General features: G+C 42.4%; 1 protein-coding gene across 3 annotated transcripts in view; it reads left to right on the plus strand.

Annotated features, from left to right (window-relative positions):
* Positions 1-560: 560 nt before the first annotated feature.
* LOC118366085 (transcription initiation factor TFIID subunit 6-like) overlaps positions 561-22,122 on the plus strand; it is an 84,102-nt gene continuing 62,540 nt past the window's right edge. The window contains exons 1-3 of one of the 3 annotated variants that reach the window (XM_035748442.2): positions 561-755; positions 10,227-10,547; positions 10,720-11,047. In XM_035748442.2, coding sequence (XP_035604335.1) covers positions 11,035-11,047 — 13 coding nt within the window. In that variant the 5' untranslated portion in view covers positions 561-755; positions 10,227-10,547; positions 10,720-11,034. Of the gene's footprint in view, positions 756-10,226; positions 11,048-22,122 lie in introns of all 3 variants that reach the window. The other 2 variants (XR_008088950.1, XM_035748444.2) reach the window with 2 other exon arrangements.

Raw genomic sequence — 22,122 nt, forward strand, 5'->3', positions numbered from 1 at the left:
CATGCCAACCCTCGTCACAGTACAGTTGTGCCAAATAAACAAAGAAATCGCAGTTATGTTTTCTGGACCTTGCATCTGATTGGTCAATATCTTTCATCGTTAGACATGTTATCGGTGACGTTCCATGTTGTCTTTTTTGTAATCGTGTTTGCGCTTGGATAAGTGTTCTCATGGACCACATCCATATGATATAGGGATCTTCTGAGCTGTGCAGCGTGACTGCAATAAAGACAACCTGTAACAGACCTGTGGTTTAACTTAAGTTTGCATTGTAGGAACAAGGATAGGGCAAACGGCTGGTAAATATGGAAGCCAGTCAGAACTAGCCGATTAATAAAAACATCCAACTAATCCTTACAGATATGTAGTGTGAAATATTCAACACAAAAAAAATTGCATTAAAGTGTTACGAAATCCTTATGTATACTACATTTTTACAATAAGACCAGCTTCATAAAACTGTATACCACTATAAATACAAATGTAACACGCTTCTAAATAGAGGATGCCACTTCATTCACGTAAACATGTTTGAGGACCTTGAAAGGTAAAACAAAATGGCGGATTTTCAGAAAACGGGGTCAGAGCTGCAGACCATAAAGCAGTTAAAATAAACCTGCAAATGAATATATACTGTAATGTTCTAGATTTGCAAAGAAGCCAGTATCGCACATTTCAATAGGATTTGTTTATTTTTAATTCGTTTCAACTTTCTCCTGTTGGTGTTTAACGGCCGTATTTGTAGCTTTACAAAGGTAAGAGCGCTATGCTAGGCTAATCAACTTGGCTTTCTAGCATTAGCGAACGTCAGCTAACTGTTAGCCAGCTAGTAAATCAACGAAATGCACCAAGTTGTCTGGCTTGCACGCTGTATAGAAATGGTTAAAATTACACACTTTGGAGAGTTTGCTGTATGTGTTGCTTTTGGTTCTGATTAGTAAGTTCGCTAGCTAATGATCTCAGACCGGATAAACTACTGGAATGGTCTCGTTAGCTGGTAACTACTAACTAGCCAGCAAGTTTACATTTCGATGACTACCGTCAGAGTTTGAAATAAGAAACGCGCATGTTATTACAAGGCTGTTGATCCTATGCTATGGAAAGTGGAAAACGCATACGTTGAAAGCTTTTGTCAATTCAGACAGAATGAGGGAACATCATGGTGCATTCATTACCTTTTGCAACGGAAACAGTTCACCGTTCAAGAACGAAACGGAGGGACCTACCGGAATTTGTCCAATGGAAACTCTCCTTTCCGTTGCAAAATGGTTTCCGTTTGAAGTAAACGGGTTCTGTTGCAAAGCTTTGGCAAAAATCGGCATAATGAATACGCCCTTTACTGCTGGTTCTTTCAGCAATTCATGGGGGGGAAAGAATCGGGTTTTGGGATAAACGCCGAAAATAGGTTTACACAGGATTAGGAGATCGTACACGTTATGTTCTGAGATAATAGCAATCCGTTAACATGAGCTTTATGAATTATGAAGCGTGTGTTTTTTTCTGATTACATAAATGCTTAAATTTACAAAAAGTTACTAGCTCATGAAAATGACCATAGAACAAACCGTATAAGATCTCCTAAACTCTCTCCTATCGTGCGACGTCATGTTTCCCCCTGCATGTAATCTTGCATTTCTCCACTATCCATTCGTGAATTGCCAGAAACCTAACATTAGATTTTTTTTATTTTATTTTTATTTCACCTTTATTTAACCAGGTAGGCTAGTTGAGAACAAGTTCTCATTTGCAACTGCGACCTGGCCAAGATAAAGCATAGCAGTGTGAACAGACAACAGAGTTACACATGGAGTAAACAATTAGCAAGTCAATAACACAGTAGAAAAAAATGGGCAGTCTATATACAATGTGTGCAAAAGGCATGAGGAGGTAGGCGAATAATACAATTTTGCAGCTTAACACTGGAGTGATAAATGATCAGATGGGCATGTACAGGTAGAGATATTGGTGTGCAAAAGAGCAGAAAAGTAAATAAATAAAAACAGTATAAAAACAGTATGGGAATGAGGTAGGTGAAAAAGGGTGAGCTATTTACCTATAGACTATGTACAGCTGCAGCGATCGGTTAGCTGCTCGGATAGCTGATGTTTGAAGTTGGTGAGGGAGATAAAAGTCTCCAACTTCAGCGATTTTGCAATTGCGTTCCAGTCACAGGCAGCAGAGTACTGGAACGAAAGGCGGCCAAATGAGGTGTTGGCTTTAGGGATGATCAGTGAGATACACCTGCTGGAGCGCGTGCTACGGATGGGTGTTGCCATCGTGACCAGTGAACTGAGATAAGGCGGAGCTTTACCTAGCATGGACTTGTAAATGACCTGGAGCCAGTGGGTCTGGCGACGAATATGTAGTGAGGGCCAGCCGACTAGAGCATACAAGTTGCAGTGGTGGGTGGTATAAGGTGCTTTAGTGACAAAACGGATGGCACTGTGATAGACTGCATCCAGTTTGCTGAGTAGAGTGTTGGAAGCCATTTTGTAGATGACATCGCCGAAGTCGAGGATCGGTAGGATAGTCAGTTTTACTAGGGTAAGCTTGGCAGCGTGAGTGAAGGAGGCTTTGTTGCGGAATAGAAAGCCGACTCTGGATTTGATTTTTGATTGGAGATGTTTGATGTGAGTCTGGAAGGAGAGTTTGCAGTCTAGCCAGACACCTAGGTACTTATAGATGTCCACATATTCAAGGTTGGAACCATCCAGGGTGGTGATGCTAGTCGGGCATGCGGGTGCAGGCAGCGATCGGTTGAAAAGCATGCATTTGGTTTTACTCGCGTTTAAGAGCAGTTGGAGGCCACGGAAGGAGTGCTGTATGGCATTGAAGCTCGTTTGGAGGTTTGATAGCACAGTGTCCAATGACGGGCCGAAAGTATATAGAATGGTGTCGTCTGCGTAGAGGTGGATCAGGGAATCGCCCGCAGCAAGAGCAACATCATTGATATATACAGAGAAAAGAGTCGGCCCGAGAATTGAACCCTGTGGCACCCCCATAGAGACTGCCAGAGGACCGGACAGCATGCCCTCTGATTTGACACACTGAACTCTGTCTGCAAAGTAATTGGTGAACCAGGCAAGGCAGTCATCCGAAAAACCGAGGCTGTTGAGTCTGCCGATAAGAATTTGGTGATTGACAGAGTCGAAAGCCTTGGCGAGGTCGATGAAGACGGCTGCACAGTACTGTCTTTTATCGATGGCGGTTATGATATCATTTAGTACCTTGAGTGTGGCTGAGGTGCACCCGTGACCGGCTCGGAAACCAGATTGCACAGCGGAGAAGGTACGGTGGGATTCGAGATGGTCAGTGACCTGTTTGTTGACTTGGCTTTCGAAGACCTTAGATAGGCAGGGCAGGATGGATATAGGTCTATAGCAGTTTGGGTCCAGGGTGTCTCCTCCTTTGAAGAGGGGGATGACTGCGGCAGCTTTCCAATCCTTGGGGATCTCAGACGATATGAAAGAGAGGTTGAACAGGCTGGTAATAGGGGTTGCGACAATGGCGGCAGATAGTTTCAGAAATAGCGGGTCCAGATTGTCAAGCCCAGCTGATTTGTACGGGTCCAGGTTTTGCAGCTCTTTCAGAACATCTGCTATCTGGATTTGGGTAAAGGAGAACCTGGAGAGGCTTGGGTGAGGAACTACGGGGGGGGCGGAGCTGTTGGCCGAGGTTGGAGTAGCCAGGCGGAAGGCATGGCCAGCCGTTGAGAAGTGCTTATTGAAGTTTTCGATAATCATGGATTTATCGGTGGAGACCGTGTTTCCTAGCCTCAGTGCAGTGGGCAGCTGGGAGGAGGTGCTCTTGTTCTCCATGGACTTCACAGTGTCCCAGAACTTTTTGGAGTTGGAGCTACAGGATGCAAACTTTTGCCTGAAGAAGCTGGCCTTAGCTTTCCTGACTGACTGCGTGTATTGGTTCCTGACTTCCCTGAACAGTTGCATATCACGGGGGCTATTCGATGCTATTGCAGTCCGCCACAGGATGTTTTTGTGCTGGTCGAGGGCAGTCAGGTCTGGAGTGAACCAAGGGCTGTATCTGTTCTTGGTTCTGCATTTTTTGAACGGAGCATGCTTATCCAAAATGGTGAGGAAGTTACTTTTAAAGAATGACCAGGCATCGTCAACTGACGGGATGAGGTCAATGTCCTTCCAGGATACACGGGCCAGGTCGATTAGAAAGGCCTGCTCACAGAAGTGTTTTAGGGAGCGTTTGACAGTGATGAGGGGTGGTCGTTTGACTGCGGCTCCGTGGCGGATACAGGCGATGAGGCAGTGATCGCTGAGATCCTGGTTGAAGACAGCGGAGGTATATTTGGAGGGCCAGTTGGTCAGGATGACGTCTATGAGGGTGCCCTTGTTTACAGAGTTAGGGTTGTACCTGGTGGGTTCCTTGATGATTTGCGTGAGATTGAGGGCATCTAGCTTAGATTGTAGGACTGCCGGGGTGTTAAGCATATCCCAGTTTAGGTCACCTAACAGGACAAACTCTGAAGCTAGATGGGGGCGATCAATTCACAAATGGTGTCCAGGGCACAGCTGGGAGCTGACGGGGGTCGGTAGCAGGCGGCAACAGTGAGAGACTTGTTTCTGGAGAGAGTAATTTTCAAAATTAGTAGTTCAAACTGTTTGGGTATGGACCTGGAAAGTATGACATTACTTTGCAGGCTATCTCTGCAGTAGACTGCGACTCCGCCCCCTTTGGCAGTTCTATCTTGACGGAAGATGTTATAGTTGGGTATGGAAATCTCTGAATTTTTGGTGGCCTTCCTGAGCCAGGATTCAGACACGGCAAGGACATCAGGGTTAGCAGAGTGTGCTAAAGCAGTGAGTAAAACAAACTTAGGGAGGAGGCTTCTGATGTTGACATGCATAAAACCAAGACTTTTTCGATCACAGAAGTCAACAAATGAGGGTACCTGGGGACATGCAGGGCCTGGGTTTACCTCCACATCACCCGCGGAACAGAGAAGGAGTAGTATGAGGGTGCGGCTAAAGGCTATCAAAACTGGTCGCCTAGAGCGTTGGGGGCAGAGGATAAGAGGAGCAGGTTTCTGGGCATGGTAGAATATATTCAGGGCATAATGCGCAGACAGGGGTATGGTGGGGTGCGGGTACAGCGGAGGTAAGCCCAGGCACTGGGTGATGATGAGAGAGGTTGTATCTCTGGACATGCTGGTTGTAATGGGTGAGGTCACCGCATGTGTGGGGGTGGGACAAAGGAGGTAACAGGGGTATGCAGAGTGGATCTAGGGGCTCCATTGTGAACTAAAACAATGATAACTAACCTGAACAACAGTATACAAGGCATATTGACATTTGGGAGAGACATACAGCGAGGCATACAGTAATCACAGGTGTTGAATTGGGAAAGCTAGCTAAAAAACAGTAGGCGAGGCTAATCAGCTAGCACAACAAACAGCAGGTAAAATGGCGTTGACTAGGCAACTGGGTCGACAGATAAAACAAACAAGCAGAATGGAGTACCGTGATTAATGGACAGTCCAACGTGCGTCAGCTATGTAGCCAAGAGATCAGTGTCCAGGGGGCAGCGGTGGATGGGCAGGGAAGCTGGGCTGGCGAGTGTTATCCAGGTTTAAAAAAAAAAAAACTAACAATGAGTGTGTCATAAAAATAAAATAAAAATTAAAGGTGATAGCGATTCCGTATCACAGTGGGTGAGGCAGGTTTCCGGAAGGTATAAACAAAATAAAAATCAAAGAGAGATAGAAAGTAAATGAGATACTGGGACATGGCCTGGATTCAGAGGCATGCTTTGTGTTCAAAACAAGATGAGTCGTTTTTGAATGAATTAGAACAGTATGGTTTCTTTCTAATATGCATTTTGAAGTTATAAATAACATAGACATTAGAACTCAAATAGGAAAACAGACAGTTCCCAACTCTGTACAACATAGCTATAGGGAGATTGCACGCTAGCGCCCTCTATTGAGTAACATTAGAATGACACCTGATGTGATTCAATTATATAGTTATTAAGTGTAACTTCTGTGTAGCACTTTGACATCGGCTGATGTAAAAAGGGCTTTATAAATACATTTGATTGATTAATTGAAACTTGCATGCTCTGGACCAAACCAGCTCGTGCGATGACTGTCGCTTGTTGCACCTAAGCTCTCTCGAGAGGTGTGTAACTTCCCTTAGAAGGTTTGGTGAGACAGAAGTTCACTTTCCTCCCGTGGGTGCCTGTACCTTGGTGGAGTCTGAGTTGCAGGATACGAGGGTGGATCTGGGTTCGTAATCGAATCACATGGATCTGTACTCCCAGCATGGCAATATAGTGCTGGCTGATATGTCGGTGTCCTTCACTGTTACATAGGACTCGTGTTCGGATGACGACGTGGTTTCTCTGGCTGGTTAACTTTTTTTTCTGAGACTGTGATGGAGGGTTTGGCTTTGGGGCAGCCACACATCCTTGATACGGATGTAGCAGCGGAATCCCGGGCTTCTAGCGCGTCTCTCATTGAGCTATGTCACCAAGCGGCTGCACGCTTGTCAGTGGAGTGGCCGTCCTCCCTGCATGGCGGAAGGCATTCAGGTTTGGTGGGGAATATCTGCTATTTTTTTCCAGACTTCGTCGATGAGCTTAAGATGACCTGGGCCCAGCCGCATTCAGCCAAGCTGATGTTGAATGGGTAGTCCCACGTTATGAATATGGAGGGGGTGGGGCTTGTCTTCGTGGATGGGAAGCTAGCTGGCTACTTAGCCCCTTTGGCAAACAAAAGGATGGCTAACCCCAACCCATTTTGCACTAGTTTTCTATCTGCTAGTGCCATTTTAGAATTGGTTAGTCTTGGCTATAACCCTAAACATCAGAATCATTAAGCACATGCCTTCTTACCAAACAGATGTTGTGTCCGTGCATCACCATGCAGTGTTCAATGTGGAATTGTTCATCCGTTTATACAATTCTAAAGAACAGGTAGAATAAACGAAATTGAATACTGTGTTCCACGATATAATAGAACAAATTGATATTCCGGTTTCAATAAATTAATCTTAAATGGCACTTGCTTTTTCATTGACTGAATATATGCACTCTATATGGGGAAATGTAGCAATTAGGATTTATCTTGCCTATAAATGCCTAATGTCATTGTTGCAATTTGTTGGCATATAGATAAATGCTTGCATTATTTTCCAGTCCTGGCCTTGTGTTCTAAAAATAAATATTTTCCCATTCAAGTACTAAAAAAAAAAAAAAATCCTGTGAGTACTCCAACAATGAAAATAAATGTAAGAATGCTCCCAGATATGCAAAATGTTCGGCAGGGCTGATGTAGCTCTTTACCAGGGATGCAAATATGCCGTTTTGATCTCGTTTTGATCCCGTTTTGATCTCGACCAGCCACGTGAACCATGTAGATCTGAAGGAAAGAAAATCATTGGTGGAGCCTCCGGACTGAGCACAGAAAGTTAAATGTATTGAACTAACTTATTAGAAAAGGAGTCCTTTGCACTCGTTTCTCAAGTCCTGAAAAGAATGCATCAGTAAATCATATTCCTGCAACTATCAGAAGAAGTAATGCCTCGTCTTGTGCGCGCACGCCTGTGTGTGGTTGTGTAGCCAGTTAGCATGCCTAAACAGTTATTTCTAAAGGCTTTTCCCAAAAACCTTACCAAAAGAAAAAAAAGTTGATTGCAAAGTAGACCTACCTGGCAGAATGAAATCATGATGATTTGTATCAGTCATGTGGGCATTTGTTTTGTAAACTCTCCCATCCTATGAAGCACCGCTACAGAAACACAAACACAACGCTCTCTTGCTGGTGCACAATTGAATTACAGGGCAACTCCAACTTATTTGTCACATGCGCAGAGTACAGGTGTAGACTTTACCACGAAATGCTTACTTATGAGTCAATTTCCCAACAATACAATTCAAAAGTAAGAAAATGAACAAATAAAAAAATAGTAACACAATGAGGCTATATACAAGGAATGCCGGTACCAAGTCAGTGTACTCAGTGTGATTGAGGTATATTTGACTAATTTCACGAAACTAGGCGTATTTCGAGTGTCACTAAAAATCTAAATGTGTTTTTTGGCAGAAATGCCTTCCGGAACATGTGAACTTTCATGTGCCTTACTATCAAACTTGTATGCCATCTGTAAATACAAATACAATTGTTAAATTACGAGCCTAGTTGGTTTAGCCACAGAAAAGGCCAGGAACCTTCCTGCTAGCCATGATTGGCTGAGATAATGAGTAGGCTGGACATGCCGAGAGATGAGTTCGGATTTGTCTGCCGTGTAGCATGCTTCTGTCTATTTGAGCTGGTCAGTATGTGTAGTAGGTAATCCTCTCTATCGTGGCTTAAAAAAAAGTTATCACGTATTAAAACTGCATAAGTGTTGCTCTCCACTTTCTGGAGGACCGAGTTTTGAAATCAGTGGAAATAGAGTATGATAGCTGTCTCCAGGTTACGTCTTCAAACTCAGGGCAACCATGGCATCTGGGGCAGAGGGAGAAGCATCCATTCATGTACGATAGTCTAACTAGTAGGGGTGGGTGGTATACCGGTATGAATGTGAATACTGGTATGACGTTGTGCCATGGTATGGATTTTGCCGTATCGTGCATATCATATTAAACTAATAAATGTATGAAATAAGATGTTTTTTTTTTTTTTCCCACAAATTTTCAGTTGAGTCATACAGCCTAGTGGGCTAGTTCAAATTGTTTCTTTCAATAAGAACATAGCCTTTTTTAGCAAAGAAAAACAATTAGAAGCATGGACGTTACACACAATCGGCCTGCCAATCAAAGTCAACAAACAAGCATGCACAAACTGCAGAGTAAGCAAATATTTAGTGAAGTAAACTCCTTTTGTTAGCAAAAGTGTAAGCAAGCAATGAGGATGACTGAAGAGAAGGAAAATAACGCTATTGAGGTTGATTTGCAGGACAACAAAGAATTGGTTTGAAGAAAGGGGGCTTCTGTTGTTTGGAACTGGTTTGGCTTTAAGATATCCGACCTCAACCAACAAACAGTACTGTGTAAGTTGTCAGTGCATTGTGCTAGGCAAAGGTGGAAACACCAGCAACCTTTTTCACAACCTGAAAACCCTGCATGTGCACGAATATGAGGAATCTACCAGAATGCGTGCAACAAACCCCCGGAGCAAGTCCCAAGACATCTTCAAGCCAGACCCACACTCCGCTATCACTCAAGGCATCATTTGTTAGTGGTATTCCCTTTGACAAGAAGAGCAAGAAGTGGAATGAGATAACGAGTGCAATTATGTATCACATAGCAAAAGACATGGAACCAATTCAAACTGTGGAGAAAGACGGTTTCACAAAGTTGATTCGAACTCCAGACCCAAGATACGAGATCCCAAGCCGTAAATACTTCAGCAAAACATGTCTGCCAGAACGCAATACAGAATGTCGGGACAGAGTTGCCAATTAAATCTGTAACGCTGCATTCTTCTCTACCACTGCCGAATTATGATTATGCCGGATCACAGAGCCATACATTAGCCTCACATTTCATTACAATGACGACAACCGGAAGCTGCAAAGCAAATGCCTCTTATTTCTCAGACCAACACATCAGAGAAATAATTGCAGCTGGGCTGAGGGAGGCACTTTCATCCTGGGGCTTGAAAGAGTCGCGTCAAGTATGTATGACTACCGACAGCGAATCGAACATGGTCACAGCATTGAAGCTGAACAAATGCACAAGACTAGGTTTTTTCGGACACAGGCTACACATTGCTATTGGTAAGTTTCAACGTCCAAAACACACAGAGCTAGGTAGAAAAATAACGTAACTTAAAAACAACAACTTAAAATGCAGAAAGCTATTGTGTTCCTTATCTCCTCTGTTTAAAGTTATAGCTGACTACACTGCCTGATCATTCTTATACTTTAAGCCGAATATATACAGCTATGTGTGCAATATCCAAACATTACATTGTTTTTATTTCTAATTGATACATTTGCCCGTGGTTTCAATATATGAATCTATCTTCTCTCTTTTAATAATAAATAGCCTACTCAATAAATGATCCCGTTTTCTAAAGCAATATAGCTCTCTTAATCACAACAGTTGAATGTACATCTATAGATGGATTCCATTTGTAATCATGTCCAGTATCCATGCTGTAAATTGATGTAATTACAGCAGATGCAATGTTATTTCTATTGAATAATTGTGATGCATATGTAATTATTTTTCACCTTTTTATTTTTCAGAGAAGAGTGTCCAAAACGAACCTCTGGTTTCCCAGTGTGCAAGAAAGTGGTCAGCACATTTTCCTATAGTTGGAAGCAGCAGAAGGCCCTGATAAGTGCACAGGATAAACTGAGTCTGCCCCTCCACAAGCTCATCACGGAATCCCCGACAAGGTGGGGTTCTCACCTGCAGATGATGGAAAGAGTCCTGGAGCAGGAAAAGGCCAACCTACAAGTCCTGGCAGCAGACAAAAAAACACGGCACCTTGCACCCTCCTGACAAGACATTGAGGTCTTTGAATCTATCACAGCAGCACTTAAGCCCCTCCAGGAGAGACATACGTGAGTGTGTCCTATCTGAAGCCTGTTCAATATGGAGGTTCTGAAATTAAATGATGGCGAAGCCAACCTGACCCGAGAGATTAAGATGAGGGTCCTCAATTACCTGAATGACAAATACACCAACCCTGAAACAGATGAGTTGCTCACCAATATCTACCTTTCTGGACTCAAGGTTCAAGACCACCTACATGACCACTGAGAAGCTGGTGAAGGTGAGAGCTGCCTCCGAGACAGAAGCCCCCCTCGTATGGGAACACAGCGGGAGACTTCTCTCTTGAAGAGGACTAGAGTAAGAGAGAGAAGGAAGATGCCACTGCTCCACAATCTGCAAAGAAGTCCAAGATGAGTCTTGGGAGCTTCTTTAAGAAAAGCAGTAGTGCACCTGCCTTAAGAACCCAGAGACAGGTCACGGAGCGATAGCTGGACAGCTACACTCTGATGATGGCAGCAGACAGTCAGGCTGATCCTTTGGAGTGCTGGCGAGTTCATGCTTCCCACAAGTGAGTTGTCTGGCAAAGAAATACTTATACATCCCTGCCACAAGTTTGCCCTTTGAGATGGCATTTAGCAGTGGGGGCAATGTGGTCACATGCCACAGGGCAACTTTGAAGCCAGAAACCGTCAATAGGCTGGTGTTCCTGGCATGGAACTTGTGAAGAGGGAGGCAGTGAATTGTTACATGTTGAACTGAGAAACATACAGATTGGTTATTTTTTGAAGAAGTTAGTTTGAAAAGGTTTACAACTTGAATTCATAATGACCAGTGTTATGCTGAAAAAAGACTGCACTTATTATATTTGGCAGGAAAAAGTAGAACAAAAAGAAAAAGGTTTTACTTAAAAACAACAAAAAATAAAGTTTAATTTTACTGTTATATAGCTTTGTTTATGTTTCATGTTGGCACAGGTTTACCACAGAAGTAAAAAAATAAAAAAGTGCAATGCCCCTTTTCTGTTTCTCTAAGGTTAAAAGCAATATTTTGTAATTTATTTACTTTGAAGGGCTCATAAAATGTCAAATAAATAACAGTATATAGTGATATTGTATCGTTATCTTCTGGACAGTGGAAAATATCGTGATATGAATTTTTGTTCATATGGCCCACCCCTACCAGCTAGCTATATTTTCAGATATTGCACGTTTATAATTTTGTCACTTTCATTTCAAGTTAAAGTGTGCCGTTAGCTAGCTAACGTTCCGTGTATGATCTGTGTAGTAATATTACTCGTATCAGAGCCATTTGGTTAGCTACCTGCAGATTCATGCAGGGTAGTAATGTCATGCGTTGGGATTATGGTTAATTGTTTAGCTAGCTAGCTACATATCTTAACAAAAGACTCCACAATGCGAGCAACCATTTCAATAATATGTTCATGATGTAGCTGATAAATTCGCTCTGGCTATCTACTCCGACTTCAGAGCACTCTCATCTGAGTGTGCCAGAGCACAGAATAACTGACGAATATACGAACGCTCAACAAACATTGAATATGTCCCTTGTCAGTAAACTTTGGTCAAAAAGCGTAATTCAATTGTTGCCAGCAGCACAGTTGCAGTCACCAACGCTCTGGATAACATAAAAACAGCTTAACCAGCTTTGCCAGGGTGAATAAAATGGTCAGAGTGAGCTGTTCTCGCATTCGCAATTTAGTGCTTGACTGCTGTTGTTAGGACAGAACGATCGGATCAACCCTACTCCTCTTCCAGAGTGTACAGTGTGTGCTCGGAGCGCTCCTTAAAGAGATGGGTGGGGCTAAAGTTTAAGAGGGTGTGAAGGATGCTGAATGGGTGTAAACAAAGAAGAGCACTCCAGTATGTGTACCAAAACATTCAAAGGCCATTTTCTCAAAAGTGAGGTTACAAGTTTATCAACTTTCAAAGCAGAATTACTTTCCCATTGTTCCTCAACTGTAGTGTATGGTATACCATTTTTTTCCATGTAAAAAAACACAATGGGGGTAGAAGCTGTTCAGGAGCATTTTGGTCCCAGACTTGGCGCTCCGGTACCGCTTGCCGTAGCAGAGAGAAGACACTTTGACTTGGGTGCCTTGCAGTCGGATGCTGAGCAGTTGCCATGCCAATACGGTAATGCTGCCAGTCAATATGTTCTCAATGTTGCAGCTGTATAACTTTTTGAGGATCTGAGGGCCCATGCCAAATCTTTTCAGCCTCCTGAGGGGGAAGAGACATTCTCGTGCCCTCTTCACTACTGTGAAGCTCTTGACAGTCTCCACTACAGCTGATGTGAATGGAGGTGTGCTCGCCCTCCTTTTCCTGTAGTACACGATCAGATCCTTTGTCTTGCTGACGTTGAGGTAGCGTTTGTTATCCTTGCACCACACAGCCTATAGGGAGGAGGTCAGAGACTTGGCAGTCTCATCATGATCAGGCCTACCACCATCATGTCGTCAGCAAACTTAATGATGGTGTTAGTGTCATGTGTGGCCACGCAGTTGTGGGTGAACAGGGAGTACAGAAGGGGGCTAAGCACGCACCCCTGAGGGGCCAAGGTGTCGGCAATTTTGCTTGTTAAGAGACCCGAGTGCTCCATTGGGAATGGATGCTCTCGTGCACCAGTGGCCTCAAACCCTCCTTTACGAGTTTCCTTCTGTGGACCTGATTCAGCCCACGCTGGAGGGTGTGTCGTGAGAGCTTGTCGTTGATCCTTGTGGCTCCCCGTTGGCCAAAACCACCTTGGTTCGCGGTGATTATTTGCCTTTTAGGCAGGGACCCATGGCAATTCCCGTTGCGCAGGGACCTGTTGTCCCAGGCTCACAGGCAGGTCTGGCACCCGCGACCAGAGATTTGGAACCTGTGGACTTGGCCCCTGAAAGGTCCAATCTGATGGCAAGCGGTTTACCTTGGAACGTTATTGCTACTATACAGTCCGCAAGGGAACCCTCCACGAGAGGCTTGTATGGATATAAGTGGCAGACGTTTGAGCTTTGGTGCCAAAATAAAGGAATTATTCCTTTTTCAGAGCCCTCTGGTTGAAATTTTAAATGTTCCTACAGGTGCTTTGCGAGCAGGGTGGCACCCCTACACTGGCAACACTTTAAGGGGCATTGCACTAATAATGGAGCTGACTAGGGAAACGTTCCCACTGTTCTGTTCTTAGTGCCAGTCTGCACGTTCAAACGAAAACAATGTAACTAATAATGGCATCTTTATGCATTCGTTAATAAAATAATGATAAAAATACTCTTTCAAAATGCTGATGTTTATTTAATTATGGATCTATAACGAATTACTATGGGAATAAATGTCACTGAATTACAGAAATATCCTCCATATGTACAGTGCCTTGCGAAAGTATTCGGCCCCCTTGAACTTTGCGACCTTTTGCCACATTTCAGGCTTCAAACATATAGATATAAAACTGTATTTTTTTGTGAAGAATCAACAACAAGTGGGACACAATCATGAAGTGGAACGACATTTATTGGATATTTCAAACTTTTTTAACAAATCAAAAACTGAAAAATTGGGCGTGCAAAATTATTCAGCCCCCTTAAGTTAATACTTTGTAGCTCCACCTTTTGCTGCGATTACAGCTGTAAGTCGCTTGGGGTATGTCTCTATCAGTTTTGCACATCGAGAGACTGACATTTTTTCCTATTCCTCCTTGCAAAACAGCTTGAGCTCAGTGAGGTTGGATGGAGAGCATTTGTGAACAGCAGTTTTCAGTTCTTTCCACAGATTCTCGATTTGATTCAGGTCTGGACTTTGACTTGGCCATTCTAACACCTGGATATGTTTATTTTTGAACCATTCCATTGTAGATTTTGCTTTATGTTTTGGATCATTGTCTTGTTGGAAGACAAATCTCCGTCCCAGTCTCAGGTCTTTTGCAGACCCCATCAGGTTTTCTTCCAGAATGGTCCTGTATTTGGCTCCATCCATCTTCCCATCAATTTTAACCATCTTCCCTGTCCCTGCTGAAGAAAAGCAGGCCCAAACCATGATGCTGCCACCACCATGTTTGACAGTGGGGATGGTGTGTTCAGGGTGATAAGCTGTGTTGCTTTTACGCCAAACATAACGTTTTGCATTGTTGCCAAAAAGTTCCATTTTGGTTTCATCTGACCAGAGCACCTTCTTCCACATGTTTGGTGTGTCTCCCAGGTGGCTTGTGGCAAACTTTAAACAACACCTTTTATGGATATCTTTAAGAAATGGCTTTCTTCTTGCCACTCTTCCATAAAGGCCAGATTTGTGCAATATACGACTGATTGAGCTGAAAGTTTAGAGGGACGGCCAGGTCTTGGTAGATTTGCAGTGGTCTGATACTCCTTCCATTTCAATATTATCGCTTGCACAGTGCTCCTTGGGATATTTAAAGCTTGGGAAATCTTTTTGTATCCAAATCCGGCTTTAAACTTCTTCACAACAGTATCTCGGACCTGCCTGGTGTGTTCCTTGTTCTTCATGATGCTCTCTGCGCTTATCACAGTGCAGGTGCATTTATACGGAGACTTGATTACACACAGGTGGATTGTATTTATCATCATTAGTCATTTAGGTCAACATTGGATCATTCAGAGATCCTCACTGAACTTCTGGAGAGAGTTTGCTGCACTGAAAGTAAAGGGGCTGAATAATTTTGCACGCCCAATTTTTCAGTTTTTGATTTGTTAAAAAAGTTTCAAATATCCAATAAATGTCGTTCCACTTCATGATTGTGTACCACTTGTTGTTGATTCTTCACAAAAAAATACAGTTTTATATCTTTTGGTTGAAGCCTGAAATGTGGCAAAAGGTCGCAAAGTTCAAGGGGGCCGAATACTTTCGCAAGGCACTGTAATTATTGGCAGAGAGTCACGTCATATTTTTCAATATACTGTAGGCCTACCGTAGGCAACATGAGTCTCACTAGTGTTGAGTAATGTGCTGTTAAAAGTGGTGTAGGTCTTATTTATTTAAAGAGCATATTGAAGTTAGAGACAGTAGGCTATTGCTTCAAATCCTATAACTATTTTAGCACCGTTTCGCACTGCTCTGAGACAAGCAGGGACTGGGCATTGATTTATCGAGACATTTTTATTTTCACTGAATCTCTGTTTGGGTATTGGTTAGACTAGAATTAGAAAATTAGGGGTAGAAATGTTATGCTTTTAGTGTAACCTTATTTAACTAGGCAAGTCAGTTAAAAAATTATTATTATTTACAAGGACAGCCTACTCCTTCCCCCCCATCAGGGAATTGAGCCCCGGTCTCCCGCACGACACAGGGATGCTTTAGTTAAATAGCCCAGTACTGTAGCCTACTCCCGATCGTCACGTTGTACAGGGCCATATTTTCCGTTCCATCCTAACGGTAACCCAGAGGGTTTTAATTTTTCTTGGAATAGAAACACCATAATATTAATTAATCAAATTAATTAAGAAACATTTCTCAAAATCGGTCCCATATACTATGTTATTACAAAAAAAGTTTTTCAATTCTCTAGTACAGCCACTATTTAAGGCTATCGAATGCTTTTCAGAGATGCCCTCTGGTGATCAAACTAGCACTAACTAACGTTAATGGTACCAGTGGTTCACATTTAAATAAAGTGCCATAAAATTCTGGGGCACCATGCAAGCTGCGCCGCAGTACGCTGCAATTTTTAAAGGATGAACCACTATAATGGTAATCTGGTGCGTAACAAGTGGGACCTAACTTTTTAGTTAAAATGTAATTTCAGGAATTATATGTGGAAAACATATGAGTGAACATTAGCTAGCCAGCAGCAGATGAAACCAGGGTTTGGAAGGGAAATCATTTTAGTTTTGAACAGAACAATCATTTTCCCCCATTCCGTTCCACTGTTCCGACCCAGCAAAATAAAGTTCTAAACCAGTTCAAAAGTAACTGTTTATATTGTTCCTTACTATTCCTTTTTAAATGTCTGAAATCAGTTTAGCTTGACATTAAATTACTTCATCAATGGATAGAGCAGCTTGTTATGGAGTGGGCAAGCTATGTACATGCATTGGACAGACAAGTGTAGTGTAGGTGGTGACATGCAATTGAAATTTTGCAGATGAGGCATCATCTGAATTAGGCCCACAGAATTATACCGGAGGAGGAGCGGCTTTTATGAAGGAACTTTGCATTTTTTGTGGGACTGGAAAAAAATGCCTAGAACGTAAAATAACGGTATTAACTGGTTCCCATGGTTTTAAAAGAGCGGTTCTGCCCTGGGACATTATTGATCACTTTCGTTCTCGTTTCTGGCTCTGTTCCTCAAATCAGTTTTCGGTCCTGTTCTCTGAACCAGTTACAACCCCTGGATGAAACAGAAAGTGAATTCTCTCCTCCCTCTCCCCGGTTTTAGTTTGCAGCTACCACTGTCTAGGTTTAGGATATTTAGTAGCCAATACCAGTGACAAACGTGTGTTATCGACATATGGCAGTACACCAAAAATAAATCTAGCTCACTTATTTTGCCGCCTAGAAAGAAATAGCCACAGATTAATTCAGTCATGGGGAAGAGGCTAGAGCAAGGTAACATTACCTGCTGCATCTTCAACAAGAAGCAACTGACCTACCTAGAGCTGACACCAATTAGTTGACTGTTCGGTCGATAGGCTGTTGGTCGACAAATATTTTTTTTTAGTCGAGCAGTAGCTAATATTATATCTATTTTTTAAATATTTTTTTATATTACAAGACACCGTACTTTTTTGCACCCGTCTGTGAACTAATCCATTGCAGAGGCCGAGAATAATCCACTGCGGAGGCCTCGGGATGGCACAGTCCAAGAAGAAGAGGGGGTGTGTGGCTAAGATGCTCAATGCACATCTCTCTCAAGAATGCCCGCTCTCCTGCCAATGTTGAGTCTGGGCGCACACCTGATTATGCATAGAAGTAGGACTATCGGCTTCATGGCCTGCGTGTAAATGTAGACATATAAATTTGCCCATTTGGGGAGCTGATGGTATTTTGATTGGCTTGACGCACCACCACTGTGGAGCTTCTTAAAGTAATGTTTTCACCTCAAACAGCAAGCGAACAAAAACTATTTTTTACATCCATTGAGAATGACAATAGTTTCTCAATGTATTTAAAAAATCTTTCCAGCTCTCTCCCTTTCAATAACCACTGTGTGAAAGGTAAAAATGTCATGCTCTGATCCAGTGGAAACGTCATAAAATAGGCCTACCTGATTACTTCTTATCCCTTGTGAATATAGCCTACAGCTGTGTCTGTCCCGAGCTCACCGGGGTGGGACTTTTTAAAAATAAGTTTGCTAGGCCTGACCCAAGTTAGTAGTTGATTCAAGTTTGTTGCAGGCAGGCCATATTTTCTACCTGCAGGCTTCAATGTTTTTATTTGTTGGCTTTATGTAAGCTATTTTTACGGACTTGGCAATGTCAACATAAGTTCATTTTTTATTAACCACATGACAATGATTGAGATACAAATGACATTATCACAAGTTAAATTAAACTGTTCCACGGAAATATGCATATGAAAACCATAACTGGCATGCAGATCGGAAGAAATGGCTAGATACATTGGAATTCCACATGAGATAGTTTGCCGACTCCTCAGTGTAGCCTATTACCGGCAACAGCAGGAGCATGGTCAGGTTAAGGGTTTTTTCTTCTGGTTATCTTGATCTCTGGCTCCTTCTTGAGTAATTTGTCTTATTTCATCATTCAGTGAGCTTAAAGCATCAAACAAGCTCAATGCACATACATTTCTTTTTACAGTTGACTGTTCAAAAGAACAGATGACTTTCGGTTGACCAACATTTTTTTTAGCCGGGGACAGCCCTACTGCGACCACATTGATCCTAAGATCCAAAAACAAAGTTTTCTATGGACCAATGTCCACATTCCAACACTCCACAAAAAGCATGGAACACGGAACCCAAACCGGCTGCGCGTGTGCGCCATCGTGCATACATTTATTTTGTTCCCCCACACCAAATGCAATCATGACACGCAGGTTATAATATCAAAGCAAACTGAACCAATTATATTAATTCGGGGACAGGTCGAAAGCATTAAACATTTATGGAAATTTAGCTAGTTAGCTTGCACAATAATTGAATAACAGATTTCAACATTTATTTTGCAACGCTCACGAACGCGACGCGAGTGGTGTAGTAAGCCTGTTAGGGGCTTCTGCGAAATCCATGTCCAAAGTGTTGCAGTTCAGTTTAGCCCGCACTCGGCAAGCCGTATAAAAAACTCCCCCAGAATTAACGCATCGCACAGCCCACACAAATGCCTTGAAAACATCTCTTTCCCAAGGGCTTGTACTATCTATGACAGCATTGGCAGTTAGCTACCAACAGCTGGCAGACATGTTTACATTTGGTTAGTTTTATAAGTGCTTTGAGATCGAAGAAGTGAGCTAAATGTGGTTGCTCTATAGCTAGCTAACATTAGCATAGAGGTAGCAAGCAAGCCAGTTCTTTCACTTACCCAATTCATTTCCATGCCATTGATAATTGCTTGCGGTCTCTGCTGGTGCTGCTGTGGGTTTTTAGATGCTTTAGAAGCCACATTAATGGTAGTGACAGCATCCACTTTGAGAAGCAACTTCTTGATAGCTGTGGAAGTTCTTGGATTAAATGTGCCCCACCGAAGTGAGAGCATACTATTATAACAATTGATTTAAGAGTTTGTAATATGAGAATGTTTTCTTGAGGTGCTGTAAGTTACTATTATATGAGTTTCTGGCATTGAGAAAAAGTGTAACACCTGTCTTTTAAAATCTGTGCCCCATCACAGGCCAGTTTGTTGGAGATCTCCATGCCTTATACCTTGACGACACCGCTCGCGTCGCATTTGCGAGCGTTGCAAAATACATTTAGTAATCTATGTTATTAAATTATTGAACCCACACTGCTTGCGCGTGTCAACGAGCGTGTGCGTTACCAAGGGCTATCTCCTCATTGTTTTATAGAAGCAGGTACCCTCGTGCCATCTCTTCCTTGGTTATACCCACGTGGGTGATTGAAAGACTAACCGTGTTGCCGGTCGTCATGGCAGTGGTGGGCCATCAGGGCCAGCAAGGCCTTCTCTGCTGGCCTAAACATCATCAGAATATAATTAAAAAATATATATATTTTCCCACAAATATGTATTAAATTATTCCCCAGAGTAAGAGTTACACTCTTCATTTCATAGCGTTCCTCTTGGTTGCACTGCTTCCAGCCCCAGGTTGAGATTTGGAGGGCTGGTTTTTATGTTAGATCTTTTATCCAATCATATTCAGCCATCATGTGTTGCCAGGGGTCTAAAATCTGCCCTCAGGCCTTCAGAATCAACAGTGCGGGCGCTTGTAGCTTAAAGTGAATGGAAATGAAAGTTTAGTGTCAACCAATCAGCGTTAGAGTTGGCTATTGTACGCAGGAGCCAGCTAGCAGGCGTAGTGCATGCACGCCTTTTGATTGGATTACCAATATTGAGAGTCAGGTCCTATATGGGCAGGTCTCAGAACTAAGAAACTGAAATTGATCAACTAATTAATTTGCGTACTACTAAGCTGTTTTTTCAACCCACAATGGCGGAAGGCGAAGATATCGATTTGGTCGAGGATATAATTATAACGCCATTCTCAAGACAAACTTTTCAAGAAAAGTTAGACATTGTCAGGAGAGGTAGACGCCGACGCTACAAAGCCTGTCACAGGCGGGAAAGGGGTTCGTTCACCACTTTCAACTATGGGCGCTATCAATGACTCACAGGCTCCGAGAAGCACAGCAAACTGTACTGCTGGGAATGCCTATTATTGGCAAGTGATCGATTTGGTGTTTGGAGCCACACTGGCTTTGCAAACCTGAGTTGTCTAACCAAGGCAGCAACGAGACACCAAAGTACGGCTGGGCACTTACAAGCAATGGTGCTTTTGAAAACACCCGAGTGGATCTACAGCTCCACGAACAAGCGCGCAGGGCAACGAAGCTGCACAATGAAAAGTTATTGTACTCTTCCCCTGCAATTCTCTGAATATAAATGTCAATTTCAAGGTGACGCAACGCCTGGTTATACTGCATTTCTGTCTAAATGTATAGTGTCTAGAGCCATGGCATCATAATGATGGTAATAAGAGGTGGATTAATTCGGGTGGGACTGTGTAGGACTTCACTGAAGGCCCAGGCCCCAGAACCACGGCACGCTACTGCGTCATGGTAATACTATGAAAGTTTAGATGCCAATCACCATATAAGGAGATGGGAGAGGCAGGACTTGCAATGCGATCTGCTTCAGAAATAGAAATAACTTATATTTTAGCCCATGGCAACGCAGATGCTCGTTGACACGCGCGAGCAGTGTGGGTGCAATAATTGAATAACATGGATTACAAAATGTATTTCGCAACGCACGCGATGCGAGCGGTGTAGTCAGGGTATTATGCTGCATTTCGATGAGGGATGCAAAAAAACATACAATTCGGCATAGTGAAGCAAGAAAGATGGTGATGGCAAAAGCACGCCAGCACAACGGTATGTATTGCTATGGTGATTTCAGTAAACAAACAGTCCAAATCGACATCCGGTAGAAAACTATGCTACAGCAGAAGGCAAAAGTTTAAATATTTGACCTCTGGTGACTGCATTCACATTGAACACAATGACGTCCACCTCGTACCATCCAAAACACAGCATAACTGGGCCGTACAGTGCCACCATTTTACTACACGGTTTATATGGTCAAATTTTTTCAAATGTCATTCCAGGCCTGGAAAAGTTTTGGAATATTATAAAACGTGAAAAGTTTTGGAAAAGTCATGGAATTTCATTTCATAATTAATGTTAATGTAATTTATTTAGGCAAAGTTTTAAAATATTTTATCAATCAAATAAGTCAACATATCAGCCAGGATTGTCTGTGTTTGTGTGCATCAGCTGCATGTTTGCTAGGTGAGTGGACCATTGCTCAAGGAGAGAGACACAGCAGCAGGTAGGCATGGCCTATAAAATATGATGGAGAACAGATGAACTAGGTAGACAATTAAAATCATATCTTGTACCCTCTAGTTAACTGTTCAGCTATTATTAGCATGTATTCATGTTTTCGTTATGTCCCAAAAAACCTATCACTGACACTTTTGAATAAGGCCGTACAAAGTTGATGTACTTTTTTTTAACCATTCATATGATTCATTTAAACTATTATTTTCGCAGAAACAAACTATTCACTTTGCCATTGTATTAGTTGGTATTCGTTCAATCACGTTCATTTTTAGGATAAATATTAAATGTAGCCTTTCTTTTGGATTAAGTGGCTTCAAAACTTGTTTTGTAGATGCTTCCACTTTATTTTTTGCCATCCAATCAATGTAGGGGATATTGCAACTCAATAAATGCTATTCAGCCTGCAAAGTAAACGCTTTTTAAGGTAGCTAAGATAAATATGACTAAACCAAAAAATGTAAATTTCATGAAGAAAATGTTTGGCCTTGCTTGAGCTGAATAAAAATATTTGTAGCCCATCATAGCCATTTGATCTTTGATATATTGAATGAGCAAATTATTTCAAAAGGCACATAACATCAAATTTTATTGGTCACATACACGTGTTTAGCAGATGTTATTGCGGGTGTTGCAAAATGCTTGAGTTTCTAGCTCCAA

This window comes from Oncorhynchus keta, chromosome 33 (assembly GCF_023373465.1).
Source record: "Oncorhynchus keta strain PuntledgeMale-10-30-2019 chromosome 33, Oket_V2, whole genome shotgun sequence".
Classification (NCBI taxonomy): domain Eukaryota; kingdom Metazoa; phylum Chordata; class Actinopteri; order Salmoniformes; family Salmonidae; genus Oncorhynchus; species Oncorhynchus keta.